Here is a 20,200-nt window from a genome sequence, read left to right as displayed (position 1 = left end):
CACCCATATTAAGCCAACACTTCTTGTTGTCAAAGCCGAAAATCCTTCTTGAAAAATATTTTGCAGCCATAATACCTCAATGTATGCATTGGCAGGCATGTGAAGCAGGAAATAATAAATTATGCATATTTAACTAATGATAATAACAGTTAAAGAGATTAACTCCTCAGTCACCTGATAACTTTAGTCTGTAGCAGCTTGAAGGCAGTACTTGGACTTGGAGGGGGGCTAGCTTTTTGTAGCATTCTTTTCATCTTCCCTTTATATTTGTGTTTTCTCCTTTGAGATGTGTTATTGCCCCTACTTGGGGAAACCCTAATTATAATATAGGCAGTGTTCCCTGTGGTGACTGCAGTGACAGGTGTGCATATTTATTGAAGGGGGGTGTGGTTGTGGCAGCAGGATATCCGGAGAAATTGGTCACGTCCCTTCATTAAATATGCATGTCCCCATCCCACACAGAAAACAGCCCATATTTTATAATCAAGGTTCTTGCTCCTCCGACAGATTGCATTGATACTCAGTCGCATGTTCCGTCATGATTTTCGGCGAAACCTGGCCGTTACGAAACCCTTGACGGCCGTGACTAAATAGCATTGCAGCCTATGGGGTTTTGTAACTGCCTGTTTGCACCCGTATATGCCCGTAATTCATTACGGACGTGATACAGTGACGGGACAACGTGGCGGAAAAATTACTGCATGCAGTAATTTTTCCGCCACAATGTCCCATCACTGTATCACGTCCTAATGAATTACGGGCATATACGGGTGCAAACAGGCAGTTACAAAACCCCATAGGCTGCAATGCTATTTAGTCACGGCCGTCAGGGGTTTTATAACGGCAGGTTTTCCCCCAATATAGTGACGGAACTTGTGACGGAAGTTCCTAAACGGAACTATTTCATAGTGTGAAAGAGGCCTCAGAGGGAACTACAAAGCCCCATGACTCCTCCTGCTGTAACCAGGTTTGTGATCAGCCCCCCATAGCAATGTACAGGTTACTGCCACTGGTTCAAGGTAAATGAATCCAATATTTAAGAATGATCCATACACACTCCATTGTGCATTGCTCTGTTGCATTTTATTTAACAGAAGTAAAAGTAAAAAATGTAAGTCAAATAGACGGAAGAAGAAAAAAATTGACATGGGCTAGGTTTCCCCACAGGTTTTTTCTGGCATTTTTTTTGGGAAAACTGACACAGCAGTCAGATGTAAATCCAGTAGGAAGGAAATGTATGTGTCCAACCTTTATATTTCCAATTCCTTCTGAATACACTTCTAGCTTTGTCTTAAAAACTGCAGTGGCAGTTTTGCAAAACAAAAAAAAACAAAAAAACTCCTGAAAAAAACCTGTGTGGAAACCTAGCCTTTAATGATCTAACACTGTCATTGAAGACAACAAACTGCAACATTGGTTATTATACAAAAACCTACAGACAATCCATGCATTTAAATGTACTTTGAAACAAAAAATATGTTATGACTATGCCAACTAGTCCCCTCTAAAGGTTAAAAACCTAAGGGTAGTAAAAGCAGACAATATTAGCTTTATGTGGCATTAGGAGGTCAGTTATGAAAGTCTGTTGGTTGGTGTTATTTTGAGTTGCGTTCAATAGGCTTAAAGTCAGTGCAATAAAAATCTAGCTTCTGGTGGAAGCGCCCTTGTCAATGAAATCCTGGATCTTTTCTCGGACATCTTTCTCTAAATACTCTACTTGATCCTGTACACTCACAGTATATTCTCCCAGTTTCTGCTTCATATCTTCTACTCTCTGTACAAGTTCCTTGTTGAGGTTATCAACATAAGGGGTCATTGTGTTTTTAAACTCTACTACTTTCTGGTCCATCTTCTGGTTCATCTCAGTAAGATATGGTTCCAAGGCCTGCTTAACATTGGTCATATCTCCATTCAGCCTGCTTCTCAGATCATTGGCGTAGGGGTAGAGTTGCTCTCTCAGCTGACCAGTGAACTCCAACATTTTGCTCTCCATCTGTTCCACATTCTTCTTCATTTGAAAGTCCAGGTTCTTAATCTGCTTGCGTAGATCTTCTTGCACATCTTCTGCATAGGGTGTCAGGCTTTTATACAGCTCTTGCAATTGTTGATCAATATTATCTTTCATTTTTTCAGTGACTGGCTTTATTTGCTTTCTTAGCTGCTCCACATTATTGTCTATTGTAGCCTTGAGTTCCTGGGAATATGGGGTCAATGAATTCTGAACACGGTCAGTATTTTCTCTAATCTTGGCTTCCAGGTCCTTGGTTACAGATTTAAGCTGCTCACTTACTATCTGGGTATTTTTCTCCAGCTCGGTTCGTAGCTGCTCTGCATAGGGTGCTATTTTGTTCTGAAGCTCCTCTACATTCCTGCTCAGGTGTTTGTGCACCTCATCTGCATATGGAGCCAACTTGACCTTCAGCGTCTCAAGCTCCTGTCTTATTTGCTCCCTTAACTTTTCTGAATCCTGAGTTAGTTGCTCATGTATCTGCTTTGCAAAGGGAATGAGATGTTGCTGTAATTCTCCTGCATAGAGATTTACACTCATCAGATTTTCTTCAATTAGAACACTGTAAAGAGAGGAAAGAACCAAGTTACCACAAAACCAATCAATTCTCTCAGCAGAGGTGTGCCCATAAGTTAGGCTTTTATTGCATCAGAAGATTATATAACATTCTTCTAGAGAATGATCAAAGAAGAAAAATAGAGCTACTTAGAAATGTTAAAAACTTTCTGCTTACCCAAGGAAAATTTTAAGTATGAGTATAGAGTTTGCTAAGATAGTCTCATATACTGATACAGAGTACTGTAAGCTTCTTAGATATCTTTGTAACTCATCTAAGGATATGAGGTTAACCCTATAGGGATTGATCCAGAAAATGTACTCTTATTGTAAAGTATATCTTACTATAATGTTGTTTCTGGACATGTACAATCCGATCTGTCCCCGAGCGTAGCTTTCCAATTGATGTACAGTCAGTTCTTGCTGGAGAGGTGCTCTGAGAAGTCCTGGGGGTAACGGGAGAATGCCCCGGCCGGTGGTGTCTCAATTTCATGTCTACCCTCTCATGGTGATGCCTGATGGTATTTGGCAGCCTGCAGTTACATCACTACGGATGCCGGTAAGCCCCGAAACATACAGGAGACATACGGTTGAGATGCCACCAGCCGGGGCAGTCTCCTGTTGCCCCCGGGACTTCTGAGAGCACCTCTTCAGCAAGAAGTGACTGTATATCAATGGGAAAGCTACGTTCGGGAACAGATTGGGAACCTGTACAGAAACAACATTATAGTAAGATATGCTGTATAATAAGAGTACATTTTCTGGATCAATCACTACAGACTAAGTCCTATAGTGCCAACTATATTGTTTATAATACCGGAGAACTAACAGTACGGGAATCAGGGGTCTGTACATATAGTAGGGCAGCAGTAGGCACATCCCCTGCACATCCACACAAAAGCGCTAGTGTACATTGTTTTATCTTGGCCTATTGACCATTAATTGTTTGTTATCTTTGTAACTTAGTAGTAAAACCACTTTAATCAATATCTGGTATATGAGCATTTACTCTAACAACATCCACAAGATAATAAATGTGGGATTTCTGGGAGTCCAACCAAGCAACAAGACCCCCATGGGTCACAAGAACGAATGGGGGTTCAGTGCCCCTTGTGAATAGAGTGACAGTGCACTTGCATGACTTCCTCTTAATTCACTTCTGTGAGAATGATGGAGATTGCCAAGAGCAATCACTGTCAGACCCATAATAGTGAATGGAGCCGCGGTCAAACAAGTGCATTGTTGGTCCATTCACAAAGGTCATTAGGGAACCTCCATTCTCTTGATCAGTGGAGGCCCTAAAGATAAGACCCCCAGTTATTACATTTTTATCACCAATAGAGTGGTGACCCTTCTAAGCTCCCTGCATATCACATTTAGGAAATTCCAAGTACATAGTTTTGTATAACAAGGGATGTATCTCAGAACAAGGGATTGCTGACAGCTTCTGTCTCCCCTTTGCTGACATCCAATAATTAATTTATTTTTTTATTTATTAAGGAACATTCAGGAAAGCAAATTTCCCAGGAGGGCTTACAGGGTTGGCCACTTAGACAAAGCCTTTGTCAGGGCAGCTTTGTGTCAGCTGAACCAGCCTGTCCATGGTTGGCTATCCATTTGCATGGCTGACATATGATGTAGTATAATGAACAATACCAAGTCAGCCATTCAAATGAATGGCCTACAATTTAATACATTGACAGGCCAGGTGTGTTAATATAGAACAGCTCCGACATAGGCCAGAGGCCTTTCTCTAGTGGTAACATGTGATTTACAGGAGCTTCTTATACCAGACCCAAGGATCAGATGACCATCCTGCTGACTTCAGTTAGAAAAGAGGTGGTCTACATGAACAGCCCCTTTAATATTGTTTTCATATACACTAGTCATTTTAATTTTTATGTATTAGTTATACTCCCACCCTGCCTACTTACTTTAGCTGTTTACTGATGTCGGACTGCTGAATCTGCTCCACTTTACCCTTAGTACCACTGGTCAGCTGGGTGAAGTAATTCCAGAAAGCATCAGTAACCTGGTCCGAGCTGATATCAGCCTGGGATCCTAAAAATAAATGATAGAACGTATTTAATTATCAAAAGAGAAGTTAAGACAGAGTGATGTTCTTTTTTGGTCTTTTTGTGTATCTATTTCCATGAGAACAATGCTAAACAATTATGACAGATACAATTTTGATGCATTGTAAGGTTATCAGTTTTATGTATACGTTTTTTCAAAGTTTAGGACAATATAATGGACCCATAAGAGTTCATATGATAATAATTTTAAATGGAGACACTCTCCTCACTAAGGAGGGCTAGACTTAAAAAAATGCTATCCTACTGTAAATAATAATAATAAATACGGTATAATAATAACAATTATATAATTTATTATTATTATTACTATTATACATTTTTCTTTTACAAATGTTTCGTATAGTTTATAAAATATAGTGAATAATCTCAGATTTTCTACAACGCAAATAATAATTTTTAGAACCCATATGCCATTCACCACCTTTATCTCATTCACGTCAGACAACTGGCTACAGTATGTATAAACAGATGTGGATTTGGAGACCTCTTCTGTGTTGCATTATGACACTTGTGTGGTGGAAATAGTTGGATTATTTACTAATAAAATTAGAACAGTTACAAATTATTACATATAATACTTGTAATAGAGCTGAAGTGGAGTAAGATGTGATTGACAGTTCTCTCTATATGCACAATTATACACAGCTGTCAATCACTGAGAAGAACCACCCACTTGACTACTTTACTTTTCTATAACCTGCTGCCTGCAGATTGGAGTGTATTTTAAATGTGATGGGTTCTCTTAAAGTGACCTAGCCTTCATATTCTATATGTATATGTATTTTGTCTAGGATAGGCAAACATTTTTGTTCATTCATTAGACAATTACATATCCTTTAGAACCACCCAACCAATACTGACCTGTGATGGTGCAAAGAACCAGTGCGAGTGCTGCTATTTTCACCAACATATTGACTCACTTGATGGGTCAAGACAAGCTGTTAGTACCCCAGTGGTATATATCTGTAAAAATAATGAGCTATCGTAAGAAAAAAGCTGAACCGGTCTTCTTAAGATGTACCCATAATAGCCCTTTATATTTGTTGTTATTGTTCCAATGCCTCAGTCTCCTTACCTGATCTCCTTGTGTTTGATGTTGATGATGATGAGTTGAAACCACAAGCCCTTTATATTAGACTATCTCTGTATTGCGGTGATGCTTCAAAGCAGTGTTCCGGACTTTGGATCCGATTTACTACGTGGAATCCCTGACGTGTTCCTGTTTTACGAGTGATGTTGGAAGTTAGATTAGCTCAGTAAACCCTGGACACTGAGTCACAGTCATTATGATGGGGGAGGCAGAGGGGGTGGTGAATATTTGCTTTTGTTCAAAGACTGCTCAGAAAAATAACAAGTGACCACCATCACAAAAACTCCTTGTCTGTGAGTTTGAGATTATTTTAGGTCAGAACTGGAGACATTTACAACTGGTACAATTCAGAGGAATGACCATTAATGTGCACAAACAGTCTAGAAAATTTGTTTACTGAAGTAAAAAAAAAAACTCATGAAATCGTTCATGTTGTCCTAATAAAATACATAGAATACATTTTGGTTTGCTGTGGATTTTTGCAAATTATAGGATTAATTAGCAATCCCAGGAATTTAGCAAATATTTTCTAGCTAAGATGTATGTAGGGGCTTGGTCTATGCCTAAATAATGATACCTTTATGTTTTCAGTCATAAAAAAGTTGCAAATATTTGTGCAACGCTTACTTGTGCAAAATGGGTGACATTTTGGCAGATTTATGGCACACTCGACACTTAAAAAAAGGGTGCCGAACATGGTGGAAAAAGGGTATGACCATGGTGGCCCGTCAAATTTACTGGCATAAATCATAACAGACATCTACAGCCTAGATCTGGTGTAGATTTTATAATGTGTCAAATTTATTAAAAGGCCGATGCCTTCTAAGGAGTTGGGGCTTTTCCTTCAGTTTGTGGTGGGTGTTTTGATTGGGCAGGGGCGCTTCCCTATGTTACTTCTTATGAATAAAATGTTGGATAAAATAAAGGCTTTTCTGCATGTTCAGGGCTTTACACCTGTTAGGGTCACGGCAGGTGGTGGATCCTCTTGGCCTGTGTGGATGATGACGTGAGCCGTGCCAGGTAGTGGAGTCTAAGGTGCCGCTGGTTTTCATCAGAGCCCACCGCAAAGCAGGATGGTCTTGCTGCGCCAGGCGGCACCCAGGTCGCTACCCCTGGCACAACTCATCCACACAGGTAGCTGGGATGTGGTGTGGCACAAAAGGAAACAGGCAAGACGAGGTCAAGGTAACAGCAGATCAGGGCAGGTGGCACAGGTGCAGGGTCAGGTAACGGAACAAGGATAAAGAACACGGATATCAGGAACACAGGAACACAGTATGCTTTAACTAGGGCACAAGGCAACAAATATCCGGGATACAAGGGAGGAGCAAGTACTTAAAAAAAGGGGGCAGGTGTAAACACTTAATTAAATAATTACTCGCCCTTTAAATATAAGAGCTCCAGCGCGCGCAGCCTAGGAGGCGGGGGCATGTGCGCTTTTTTTTACTTTTTGAAAACTGCCACTGCAGTTTTTGAGCCAAAGTCAGAAGTGGATCCAGTAGTATGGAGAAATATAAGTCCTTCCTTTATATTTCTCATTCCTTTTGAATACACTTCTGACCTTGGCTCAAAAACTGCAGTGGCAGTATTCCAAAAAACGCCAGGAAAAAAAACATGTGTGGAAACCTAGCCTTATGGAGAAATCTTATAGGGGTACTCCGGTGAAAACGTTTTTTCTTTTAAATCAACTGGCTCCGAAAAGTTAAACAGATTTGTAAATTACTTCTATTAAAAAATCTTAATCCTTCCAGTACTTATTAGCTGCTGAATGCTAAAGAGGAAATCCCTTTCTTTTTGGAACACTGATTACATCACGAGCAGAGTGCTCTCTGCTGACATCTCTGTCCATTTTAGCAACCGTGCATAGCAGATGTATGCTAAGGGCAGCATGGTGGCTTAGGGGTTAGCACTGCTGCCTTGCAGTGCTGGGGCCTTGGGTTCAAATCCCAGTAAGGGCAACAATAAATAAATAAATAAAGGCTTATAATTATTATTATAATAACGACAGCAGAGAGGACTGTGCTCGTGATGTCATCAGAGAGCATTCCAAAAAGAAAATAATTTCCGCTGTAGTATTCAGCAGCTAATAAGTACAGGAAGGATTAAGATTTTTTAATAGAAGCAATTTACAAATCTGTTTAACTTTCCGGAGCCAGTTGATTTAAAAGAAAAAAGGTTTTCACCAGAGTACCCCTTTAAACTTCCTCAAGTCTTTCAGCTGCAGAGCTTTTCCCTTGAGAATCCTGGGGGTTACTCTATTTGAAACAGGTGTAGAAGGATGGATCAGTGCTTCCATTAGACCAGTTACATCATACCTATGTATTACCCAATTGGTTGGTTTATCAATTCCTGCAACTCTGCCATGCATTTACCACGCAATACTATAATACTGTAGTAAAATTAACTTTAAAATAGTTTTACGAGATTATGTATCCCAGCATGTAGTAATTAGCAAAAAATCAGTGACTATATTAACTGTCAAATAACAGGAGTAATATATATTGCTCAATGTAGCTGGGCTGGCAAAAGTACAAAATCAGGAAATGCAGTCTGGAGTGCTGAGGACGGTGTGTGCAGCATTAGCCAATCATAGCTCATCTCATACACTGAACTGCTCTGGGCTGTGTGTAGAAGAGTAAGGGAGGCAGTTCTCCCCTGTATTGCTTCAGATGATGTCATGCCTGCTGGCGAACACCCCTTCCCAGTCTGTAAATCTGACTGAGCAGAAAATACAGAGCAATATCAAGATAGAAAACTAAACAATTATAAAAATAAAGGCAGGGGGTGGTTTATCATAATGGGGGCAGTGAACTTGGAGGATTATAAAATTTAACAAGATCATGAGAGGTACTCTACACTATTTTTGGCATAATTTTTGTCTGATTTGGCTAAAAAGTCTTGTTTTAATGTCACTGTAGCACATAATTCCCCAATAATTGAACTTAACATTGTGATAACCCTCTCTGTGCTGCAAGTGTGATGGTATTAGTGATCATATTGTGCACGCAACAGACCCTCTGATCTAATGACAACTAATCCTTTTAATATGACTTAAAGGGGTACTCCAGGGAAGTAAAACTGAGCAAGCCATCAATCAAGCTCGTCTCTGAAGGGGAGGGGCCTGAGCGTGCTGAGGTCAGGTGAGTAGCCTGGCCTCATACAGAAGTTCGCAAGGGGGCCCAACTGTTGGACCGCCCATGATCAGACACTTGTACCCTATACTTTACTTTTCTGGAGTACCCCTTTAATGTGGTTACTTCTGGGTTGCTACAGATGTGGCATTGGTCTAAATTGGGGAGCAGTATCTTCAGGTTGTAAGTTTGTCACCCTTAACCCCTTAAGGACCAAGGATGTACGCGTATGTCCTAGCTACCTGGTAGTTAAGGACCAAGGACGTACGCGTCCGTGGGAATTTCGGTCACTGCCGCGCATGGGCCGGGGACCAGACCGTGGTGACTGTTGATATCTATAAGCAGGCACCCCGTGCAAATGCCCAGGGGGGTCATCAGAACCCCCCCCCCCCCCCCATGTCGGCGATTGCTGCAAATCGCCGGTGAATTCACACTGGTGATTTGCTGCAATTCCGGGTCATACGGGTCTCCGGGGACCTGGAACACAAGGGGGTTTGGGGTTGTCCAAGAAACCCACGATCCCCCTGAAGGGATAGCAGTGAGGTGGCAGGTGTGCCACCCCTCCTATCCCTGCTATTGGTCATCAAGAAGCGATGACCAATAGCAGATCGGGGGCGGGGGGTTAACTTTCGGTATTCCCGTTCTGCCCAACCACAGTGGGCCAGGCAGAACGGGAAAACCGATGAGGACCGGCGCCGAAGCCCCCCTACCCATCAGCGGCGGCAGCGTGCAGTGATAGGCGGCGGTGTCGTCGGCAGAAGAGGAAGACGATGTGGCTATCTGGATCTTACGGAAGCCAGTGAGTTGCCTAGCAACATCTAGAGGGCTACAGTTTGAGACCACTATACAGTGGTCTCTAAACTGTAGCCCTCCAGATGTTGCAAAACTACAACTCTCAGCCCAGACAGCTGTTTGCTGTTTGGGTATGTTGGGATTTACAGTTTTGCATTTCTGGAGGGCTACAGTTTGGAGAACACTGTACAGTGATCTCTAAACTGTGGCCCTCTAGATCTTGCAAAACTACATCTCCCAGCATGCCCACACAGCAGTTTGCTGTCTGGGCATGCTGGGATTTGTAGTTTTGCATCATCTGAAGGGCTACAGTTTAGAGATCACTGTGCAGTGGTCTCTAAACTGTAGCCCTCCAGATGTTGCAAAACTGCAAATCCCAGCATGCCCAAACAGCAAACAGCTGTCTCGGCATGCTGGGAGTTGTAGTTGCATACCTCCAGCTGTTGCATAACTACATCTCCCAGCATGCCCTTCGGCGATCAGTACATGCTGGGAGTTGTAGTTTTGCAACAGCTGGAGGCACACTGGTTGGAATATACTGAATTAGGTAACATAACCTAACTAAAGCTTTTCCAACCAGTGTGCCTCCAGCTGTTGCAAAAGTACAACTCCCAGCATGCACGGTCTGTCAGTACATGCTGGGAGTTGTAGTTTTGAAACAGCTGGAGGTTTGCCCCCCCCCCCCCCCCCCCCATGTGAATGTACAGGATACATTCCCACAAGCGGGTTTACAGTAAGTTTCCTCCTTGAAGTTTGAGCTTCGGCAAATTTTTGCAGTGGGAAACTCATTGTAAACCTCCGCCCGTGTGAATGTACCCTAAAAACACTACACTACACTACACTTACACATAATAAAGTGTAAAACACTACATATACACCCCCTTACACTGCCCCCGCCCCTCAATAAAAATGAAAAACGTATTGTACGGCAGTGTCTCCAAAATTGAGCCTCAAGCTGTTGAAAAACGACAACTCCTAACATTTCCGGACAGCCAATGACTGTCCAGGCATGATGGAAGTTTAGCAACAGCTGGTGGCATCCTGTTTGGGAATCACTGGCGTAGAATATCCCTAAGTCCACCCCTATGCAATCCCTAATTTGGTCCTCAAATGCACATGGCGCCCTCTCACTTCGGAGACCTGTCGTATTTCAAGGAAACAGTTTAGGGCCACATATGGGGTATTTCCGTACTTGGGAAAAATTGCACTACAAATTTCCGGGGGCTTTTTCTCCCTACCCCTTAAGTAAAGGAAAAGTTGGGGGCTACACCAGCCTGTTAGTGTAATGAAATAACAAATTTTACACTAGCAAGCTGGTGTTGCCCCACACCTTTTATTTTCACAAGCGGTAAAAGGAAAAAATGACCCCCAAAATTTGTAACGTATAGAAATACCCCATATGTGGGCGTAAAATGCTCTGCGGGCACACAACAAGGCTCAGGAGTGAGAGCGTACTATGTACATTTGAGGCCTAAATTGGTGATTTGCACAGGGGTGGCTGATTTTACAGCGGTTCTGACATAAACGCAAAACAATAAATACCCACATGTGACCCCATTTTGGAAACTACACCCCTCACGGAACATAACAAGGGGTATAGTGAGACTTAACACCCCACAGGTGTTTGACAAATTTTCGTTAAAGTTGGATGGGAAAATGAAAAAAAAAAATTTCACTAAAATGCTGGTGTTACCCTAAATTTTTCATTTTCACAGGAGACAAAAGGAAAAAAGCCCCCCAAAATTTGCAACCCCATTTCTACTGAGTAAGAACATACCCCATATGTGGATTAAAGTGCTCTGCAGGTGAACTACAATGCTCAGAAGAGAAGGAGCGCCATTGGACTTTTGGAGAGAAAATTTGTCCAGAATTGAAGGCCACGTGTGTTTACAAAGCCCCCATAGTGACAGAAAAATGCCCTCCCCCCCCCACATGTGACCCCATTTTGGAAACTACACCCCTTATGTAATCTAATAAGGGGTACAGTGAGCATTTACAACCCACAGGTGTCTGACAGATTTTTGGAACAGTGGTCCGTGAAAATGTAATTTTTCATTTGCACAGCCCACTGTTCCAAAGATCTGTCAAACGTCAGTGGGGTGTAAATACTCACTGCCACCTTATTAAATTCTGTGAAGGGTGTAGTTTCCAAAATGGGGTCACATGTGGGGGGGTCCACTGTACTTGCACCACGGGGGGCTTTTTAACCTCTTAAGGACCCAGCCATTTTACACCTTAGGACCCGGCCATTTTTTCATCATCTGACCACTGTCACTTTAAACATTAATAACTCTGGAATGCTTTTAGTTATCATTCGGATTCCGAGATTGTTTTTTCGTGACATATTCTACTTTAACATAGTGGTAAAAAAAAATTTGTAACTTGCATCCTTTCTTGGTGAAAAATTTGAAAATTTTATGAAAAATTTGAATATTTTGCATTTTTCTAACTTTGAAGCTCTCTGCTTGTAAGGAAAATGGATATTCAAAATATTTTAACTTTTTTTCACATATACAATATGTCTACTTTATGTTTACATCATAAAATTGACAAGTTTTTACTTTTGGAAGACACCAGAGGGCTTCAAAGTTCAGCAGCAATTTTCCAATTTTTCACAAAATTTCCAAACTCACTATTTTTCAGGGACCAGTTCAGGTTTGAAGTGGATTTGAAGGGTCTTCATCTTAGAAATACCCCACAAATGACCCCATTATAAAAACTGCACCCCCCAAAGTATACAAAATGATATTCGGTCAGCCTTTTAACCCTTTAGGTGTTTCACAGGAATAGCAGGAAAGTGAAGGAGAAAATTCACAATCTTCAATTTTTACACTCGCATGTTCTTGTAGACCCAATTTTTGAATTTTTATGAGGGGTAAAAGGAGAAAATGTATACTTATATTTGTAGCCCAATTTCTCTTGAGTAAGCACATACCTCATATGTCTATGTAAAGTGTTCGGCGGGCGCAGTAGAGGGCTCAGAACCCAAGGAGTGACAAGGGGATTTTGGAGAGTACGTTTTTCTGAAATGGTTTTGGGGGGGCATGTTGCATTTAGGAAGCCCCTATGGTGCCAGAACAGCAAAAAAAAACACATGCCATACCATTTTGGAAACAAGACCCCTTGAGGAACGTAACAAGGAATTAAGTGAGCTTTAATACCCCACATGTGTTTCACGATTTTTGCATATGTAAAAAAATAAAATAAAATTTCACTAAAATGTGTGTTTCCCCCCAAATTTCACATTTTTGCAAGGGTTAATAGCAGAAAATACCCCCCAAAATTTGTAACCCCATCTCTTCTCAGTATGAAGGTACCCCATAAGTTGGCCTGTGGTGCACTACGGGCGACCTACAATGCTCAGAAGAGTAGGAGTCATATTTGGCTTTTTGAGAGCAAATTTTGCTCGGGGGCATGTCCCATTTAGGAAGCCCCTATGGTGCCAGGAGAGCAAAAAAAAACCACATGGCATACCATTTTGGAAACTAGACCCCTTGAGGAACGTAACAAGGAATAAAGTGAGCCTTAATACCCCACAGGGGTTTCACGACTTTTGCATACGTAAAAAAAAAAAAAAATTCACTAAACGTAACAAGAGGTACAGTGAGCATTTACCCCCACTGGTGTCTGTCAGATCTTTGGAACAGTGGTCTGTACAACATTTTTAATTTGCACAGCCCACTGTTCCAAAAATCTGTCAGACACCAGTGTGGTGTAAATTCTCACTGCACCCCCTGAGGGGTGTAGTTTCCGAAATGGGGTCACATGTGGGGTTTTGTTTTTTTTGCGTTTGTCAAAACCGCTGTAACAATCAGCCACCCCTGTGCAAATCACCTCAAATGTACATGGCGCACTCTCCCTTCTGGGCCTTGTTGTGCGCCCCCAGAGGACTTTACGCCCACATATGGGGTATCTCCGTACTCGGGAGAAATTGCATTACAAATTTTGTTGGGCTTTTTTCCCTTTTACCTCTTGTCAAAATGAAAAGTATAGGGCAACACCAGCATGTTAGTGTAAACAATTTATTTTTTTACACTATCATGCTGGTGTAGACCCCAACTTCACATTTTCATAAGGGGTGAAAGGAGAAAAAGCCCCCCAAAATTTGTTAGGCAATTTCTCCCGAGTACGGCGATACCCCATATGTGACCCTAAACTGTTGCCTTGAAATACGGCAGGGCTCCAAAGTGAGAGCGCCATGCGCATTTGAGGCCTAAATTAGGGATTTGCATAGGGGTGGATATAGGGGTATTCTACGCCCAAACACGGTGCCTCCAGCTGTTGCAAAACTCCCAGCATGCTTGGACAGTCAACGGCTCTCCAACAATACTGGGAGTTGTTGTTTTGCAACAGCTGGAGGCTCCATTTTGGAAACAGTGGCGTACCAGACATTTTTCATTTTTATTGGGGAGGGGAGGGGGGCTGTGTAGGGGTATGTGTATATGTAGTGTTTTTTTACTTTTTATTTTGTGTTAGTGTAGTGTAGTGTTTTTAGGGTACAGTCACATGGGCGGGGGGTTACAGCGAGTTTCCCGCTGTGAGTTTGAGCTGCCGCGCAAAATTTGCTGCATCGCAAACTTGCAGCCTGATACTCACTGTAAGCCCCCTGCCCATGTGAATGTACCCTGTACATTCACAGGGGGGGGACCTCCAGCTGTTGCAAAACTACAACTCCCAGCATGCACAGTCTATCAGTGCATGCTAGTAGTTATAGTTTTGCAACAGCTGGAGGCACACGGGTTGGGAAACACTGAGTTAGGAAACAGACAATGTTTCCCAACCAGTGTGCCTCCAGCTGTTGCAAAACCACAACTCCCAAACATTCTCAGGCATGCTGGGAGTAGTAGTTCGGCAACATCTTTAGAGCCAGATGTTGCCGAACTACAATTCCCAGCATGCTTGGAGTTGTAGTTTTGCAACATCTGGAGGACTACAGTTTGCAGACCACTAATACAGTGGTTCCCAATCTGTGCCCTTCCAGATGTTGCAAAACTACAACTCCCAGTATGCCAAAACTGTCCAGACATGCTGGGAGTTGTAGTTCTGCAACATCTGAAGGGCCAGATGTTACAGAACTACAACTCCCAGCATGCCTGGACAGTAAGGGCATGCTGAGGATGTGTAGTTTTGCAAAATCTGGAAGGGCACAGTGATCTCCAAACTGTGGACCTCCAGATATTGCAAAACTGCAACTCCCAGCATGCTCAGACGCCAAGGGCTGTCTGGGCATGCTGGGAGTTGTAGTTTACAGGGTCCCATTACAGCAATGCACGTCGCTTTACAGCGACGTGCATTGCTGTAAAGGGCCCGACCGCGGCTGAAGATCAACTCACCTGTCGCCGCCGCCGTCTTCACGCCGGGATCCGGGTCTTCAGGGACGAGGTAAGTACCGGGGCCGGTCCCCAGCACTCCTCCGTCCCCCGCCGCGTCCTCCGGTCTTCCTCCCGTCCTCTCCGGACTTTCAGGGGCCGGGCAGGGCGGGAGGAAGTAACCGCCCCCCCCTCCTGCGATTGGTCGGTTAACTAACCGAAGAATCGCAGGGTATAGGAGGAGGTGGCCGGCTTGCCACCTCGCTCCTATACGTTAGCATGGTCCTGGCTGTCTGTGACAGCCGGGATCATGCGAAATTACCGGGCGGTCGGGTCCCAGAGACCCGATCAGCCCGGTATCGCCGCAGATCGCAAGGGCGATTTCCCTACATGGCCCCCCTCGGCGTTTGCCCTGGATGCCTGCTGAAGGATTTCAGCAGGCATCCAGTTCCGATCTCTGCCCGGCGCGCGGCAGAGACCGGAAAATGCCAGGGCGTATGGATACGCCCTGGGTCCTTAAGGCCCAGGGTGTGAGGGCGTATCCATACGCCCTGGGTCCTTCCATTCCAAACAAATTCTCTTTCCAAAAGCTCAATGGCGCTCCTCCTCTTCTAAGCATTGTAGTGCACCAGCAGAGCATTTGACGACCACACATGGGGTATTTCCATACTCAGAAGAAATGGGGTTACAAATGTTGGGGGTATTTTTCTCCTATTACCCCTTGTAAAAAAAATAATTTGGGGAAAAAACTGCATTTTAGTGAAGAAATTTTTTTTTCATTTACACATTAAACTTTAACAAAAAGTCGTCAAACACCTGTGAGGTGCTAAGGCTCCCTGTAACCCTTGTTACGTTCCTTGAGGGGTGTAGTTTGCAAAATAGTATACCATGTGGGTTTCTTTGCTGTTCTGGCACCATAGGGGCTTCCTAAATGCGACATGCCCCCCAAAAACCATTTCAGCAAAATTTGCTTTCCAAAAGCCAAATGTGACTCCTTCACTTCTGAGCATTGTAGTTCACCCGCAGGGCATTTTATGTCCTAACTTGGGGTATTTCCACACTAAGAAGAGATGGGCTTACAACTTTTGGGGGGCATTTTCTCCCATTACCCTTTGAATGGTAAATTTGGGGGAAAAAACTGCACTTAATAAAAAAAAAATTTCTTTTACACATCCAACTTTAACGAAAAGTCATCAAACACCTGTGTGGTGCTAAGGCTCACTGGACCCCTTGTTACGTGCCTTGAGGGGAGTAGTTTCCAAAATGGTATGCCATGTGCTGTTCTGGTACCATAGGGGCTTCCTAAATGTGACATGCCCCCCAAAAACCATTTCAGAAAAACTCACTCTCCATAATCCCATTGTCGCTCCTTCTGAGCCCTTTACTGCGCCCGCCGAACACTTAACATACACATATGAGGTATTTCCTTACTTGAGAGAAATTTTGTTACAAATTTTGACAGGATTTTTAACCTTTTACCCCTTTTAAAAATTCAAAAACTGGGTCTTCAAGAACATGCGAGTGTAAAAAAATGAAGATTTTGAATTTTCTCCTTCCCTTTGCTGCTATTCATGTGAAACACCTAAAGGGTTAACACACTTACTGAATGTCATTTTGAATACTTTGAGGGGTGCAGTTTTTATAATGGTGTAATTTATGGGATATTTCTAATAAGAAAGCCCTTCAAATCCACTTCAAACCTGAACTGGTCCATGAAAAATTCTGATTTTGTAAATTTTGTGGAAAATTGCTGCTGAACTTTGAAGCCCTCTGATGTCTTCCAAAAGTAAAAACATGGCACCTTTATGATGCAGACATAAAGTAGACATATAGTATTTGTGAATGAAAATATAATTGACTTGGAATGTCTATTTTCCTTAAAAGCAGAGAGCTTCAAAGTTAGAAAAATGCTAAATTTTAAAATTGTTCATCAAATTTTAAAATTTTTCACCAAGAAATGATGCACGTATCGACAAAAATTTACCACTAACATAAAGTAGAATATGATATATGGAGAAAAGCAAGGAAATTATGATCACCACACAATTCCTTGCACAAATCCCGGAACCCAAAACTCTGAGCACTTCACACTAAGATATTATCCTCCAAATGTCCCGTACAGTGGTGCTCGCTAAGAGACTGAATGCAAACTATGTAAGAGAAGAATATAGCAGCAGCACTCACTGAAGTATGCAGGGTTTCTTTATTTGAGGAAACGAAAGTGACAGCAGGAGCTGGAGCGATCCACAAATCAGAGCAACACTGTGTTTCACCGGTGGCTTCTCCTGGCTCTGTGCCTAACATGACGTTGCGGCGGCACTCATGATATACGCAAGGAAATGCATGTCATCAGCGCTCGTCACCACGGCAACGGCTCACAACATACACTAAGCGCATGCGCATCGCACTTTAAACACCGACAAGCAGACAAGCAGCGGAGCACCGATGCAGTACATATAACCTGAAGCGGGTTAGAAAGGTAAGTGAATGTGGGATGCAGCAGCAAAGGGAGGGCAGAAGAACAATATAAATGATACAATATGCAACATCACTAAGAAGAAGGAAAGGGCACAACAATAACAAGAACAAATTACAAGAAAATACTCATATCAATTATATCATTTTAGCCAGGTATCCCCATGGCGTCGGTTCACAAGATCCAAGTGGCCTCCTTTTTAAGTAATAATCTATGGCGATCACTGCCATCCTTATGTACTGGGACTACTTCCAGACCTGCGAAACCTAAGACCTTCTGGACTCCCCATGGCTTGTTCTCCTATGATCTATAAGCCTTGGGCAACCTTGCCCAGTTTTTATAGAGCGAAAATGTTCTTGGATGCTAGTATACATGCATCTAATAGTTTTGCCAATATAGTACAGGCCACAAGGGCACTGTACCATATATAAGACAAATTTGGATTTACAGGTGATTAACTGGTTAACTTGCCATTCAATACCTCCTATTCTACAGAATTTAATTTGGCTATTATACTAGCACATTAAACATTGTTGGCATTTGAAATTGCCTTTAGGGGGCACTCTGTCTAACCAGGTACCTATTTCCTGATGTAATCTGGTGCAACCTTGTTGTGTGCCTAAGGTGCGAGTCCGCTTGTACGAGAAAAGAGGCTTGTTCAGTGCAATTATTCTGAGGTCCGGGTCATTTTCGATAAGGTGCCAGCCAATGTTTCCTAATAGCAGTTTGGATGACATCATTCATAGGTGTATGCTGGAATGAGAAAGTAAAACGTTTAGGACTAGTGGGTATAATGTTTGATTTAGACAGAAATTCAGATTGGGGACGCTGGCAAACTCTAACGTAAGCTTCTTGTACAATCTCAATCGGATAATTACGATTAATAAGTCGTCCTGCCAATTCATGTGCTTGAGCTTTAAACAGGCTGTCTTCACTATTTAGTCTCCTTAAAGGTAGAGCTTTCTTGACGTGCGGGGTGTGGAAACTATCAAAATGCAACAGCGCGTTGCTAGCTGTTTCTTTTCTAAAACCAGATGTAACCAAAGCGCCTTCCTTAGCCTCCATGAATTCATTGAAGTCGCGGATCAGAAGACATATTACAGACATTTCCAATAATGCAGTAGGGAGTGTCACAGTGAAGACACGTAAAGTTTATCGAGAAAGTATACTTGCCTAAAAGGGGAGGGGATTTTCATAGTAAACTTCTTAACAGAGAACGTTTTTGGATATTTTTGTTGGGAAGCAGACAACCTTTTGTTTTAAATCTACGCCATGATCTAATTGATCTAATTCTTACCTATTAATTATGTCCATTTTATGAAGTTGTGTTCTTCTGATAAATGTGTTTTATGCCATGAAAAATCCATTAGCCATTGTTCACATTATGTAGTTGCGTTTTCTGACAATATGAGTTTTTGTATTGTGTTATACAGGTAAACTATCTCCATTCATAGGTTTGAATATTACCTTATTTCTTAGAACATGCAGAATTTTGAGATGAAACATCAAGATGTACAGGAAGAAAATAATAAAAGAAGATACTATGAATGATTATAAGTATAAAATATGAGCTATACATACAGATTTTTTCTCCCATTTCTGTACACTGGGGGTTAACTATGTTCATAAAAGTCTATTTCATATGTGTTTCCCATTGTTTTAATTGTTTCTTCAGTTATTTGGAGTTCACCTATTTTAACATTGTGTGTAATGCTTGCAGTATGCTTTTGAATAAGTTGGACACCACGAAATGCGTCAAGCAAAGTTTTTACCTCATTGTACATGCCTATAAGCTGATATTTTAAAGGAATCAATTGGCACTGGACTTTCTTCCCTGTCACGATGCCGGCTGGCAGGTAGTGGATCCTCTGTGCCAGAGAGGGATTGGCGTGGACCGTGCTAGTGGACCGGTTCTAAGCCACTACTGGTTTTCACCAGAGCCCGCCGCAAAGCGGGATGGTCTTGCTGCGGCGGTAGTGACCAGGTCGTATCCACTAGCAACGGCTCACCTCTCTGGCTGCTGAAGATAGGCGCGGTACAAGGGAGTAGGCAGAAGCAAGGTCGGACGTAGCAGAAGGTCGGGGCAGGCAGCAAGGATCGTAGTCAGGGGCAACGGCAGAAGGTCTGGAACACAGGCTAGGAACACACAAGGAACGCTTTCACTGGCACAAAGGCAACAAGATCCGGCAAGGGAGTGCACAGGTGAACACACTAATTGGAACCACTGCGCCAATCAGCGGCGCAGTGGCCCTTTAAATCGCAGAGACCCGGCGCGCGCGCGCCCTAGGGAGCGGGGCCGCGCGCGCCGGGACAGAACAGACGGAGAGCGAGTAAGGTACGGGAGCCGGGGTGCGCATCGCGAGCGGGCGCTACCCGCATCGCGAATCGCATCCCGGCTGGCAGCGGAATCGCAGCGCCCCGGGTCAGAGGATGTGACCGGAGCGCTGCAGCAGGGAGAGTGAAGCGAGCGCTCCGGGGAGGAGCGGGGACCCGGAGCGCTCGGCGTAACAGTACCCCCCCCCTTGGGTCTCCCCCTCTTCTTAGAGCCTGAGAACCTGAGGAGCAGACTTTTGTCTAGGATGTTGTCCTCAGGTTCCCAGGATCTCTCTTCAGGACCACAACCCTCCCAGTCCACTAAAAAAAAAGTTTTCCCTCTGACCTTTTTGGAAGCTAAGATCTCTTTGACAGAGAAGATGTCCGAGGAGCCGGAAACAGGAGTGGGAGGAACAGATTTGGGAGAAAA

At 43.0% G+C, this 20,200-nt stretch overlaps 1 protein-coding gene across 2 annotated transcripts in view; it reads right to left on the bottom strand.

Annotated features, from left to right (window-relative positions):
* Window positions 1–768: 768 nt before the first annotated feature.
* Window positions 769–20,200, bottom strand: part of LOC130293967 (apolipoprotein A-IV-like) — a 36,756-nt gene continuing 17,324 nt past the window's right edge. The window contains exons 2-6 of one of the 2 annotated variants that reach the window (XM_056543302.1): window positions 18,038–18,210; window positions 5,735–5,878; window positions 5,521–5,622; window positions 4,498–4,624; window positions 769–2,570 (exon numbers count right to left, since the gene is read on the bottom strand). In XM_056543302.1, the coding sequence (XP_056399277.1) occupies window positions 1,643–2,570; window positions 4,498–4,624; window positions 5,521–5,569 (1,104 nt within the window). In that variant the 5' untranslated portion in view covers window positions 5,570–5,622; window positions 5,735–5,878; window positions 18,038–18,210 and the 3' untranslated portion in view covers window positions 769–1,642. The remainder of the gene's footprint in view (window positions 2,571–4,497; window positions 4,625–5,520; window positions 5,623–5,734; window positions 5,879–18,037; window positions 18,211–20,200) is intronic. The other variant, XM_056543303.1, reaches the window with a different exon arrangement.

The sequence above is a fragment of the Hyla sarda genome, chromosome 10, assembly GCF_029499605.1.
Source record: "Hyla sarda isolate aHylSar1 chromosome 10, aHylSar1.hap1, whole genome shotgun sequence".
NCBI classification, from domain to species: domain Eukaryota; kingdom Metazoa; phylum Chordata; class Amphibia; order Anura; family Hylidae; genus Hyla; species Hyla sarda.
This window is presented reverse-complemented; position numbering and strand designations above follow the sequence as displayed.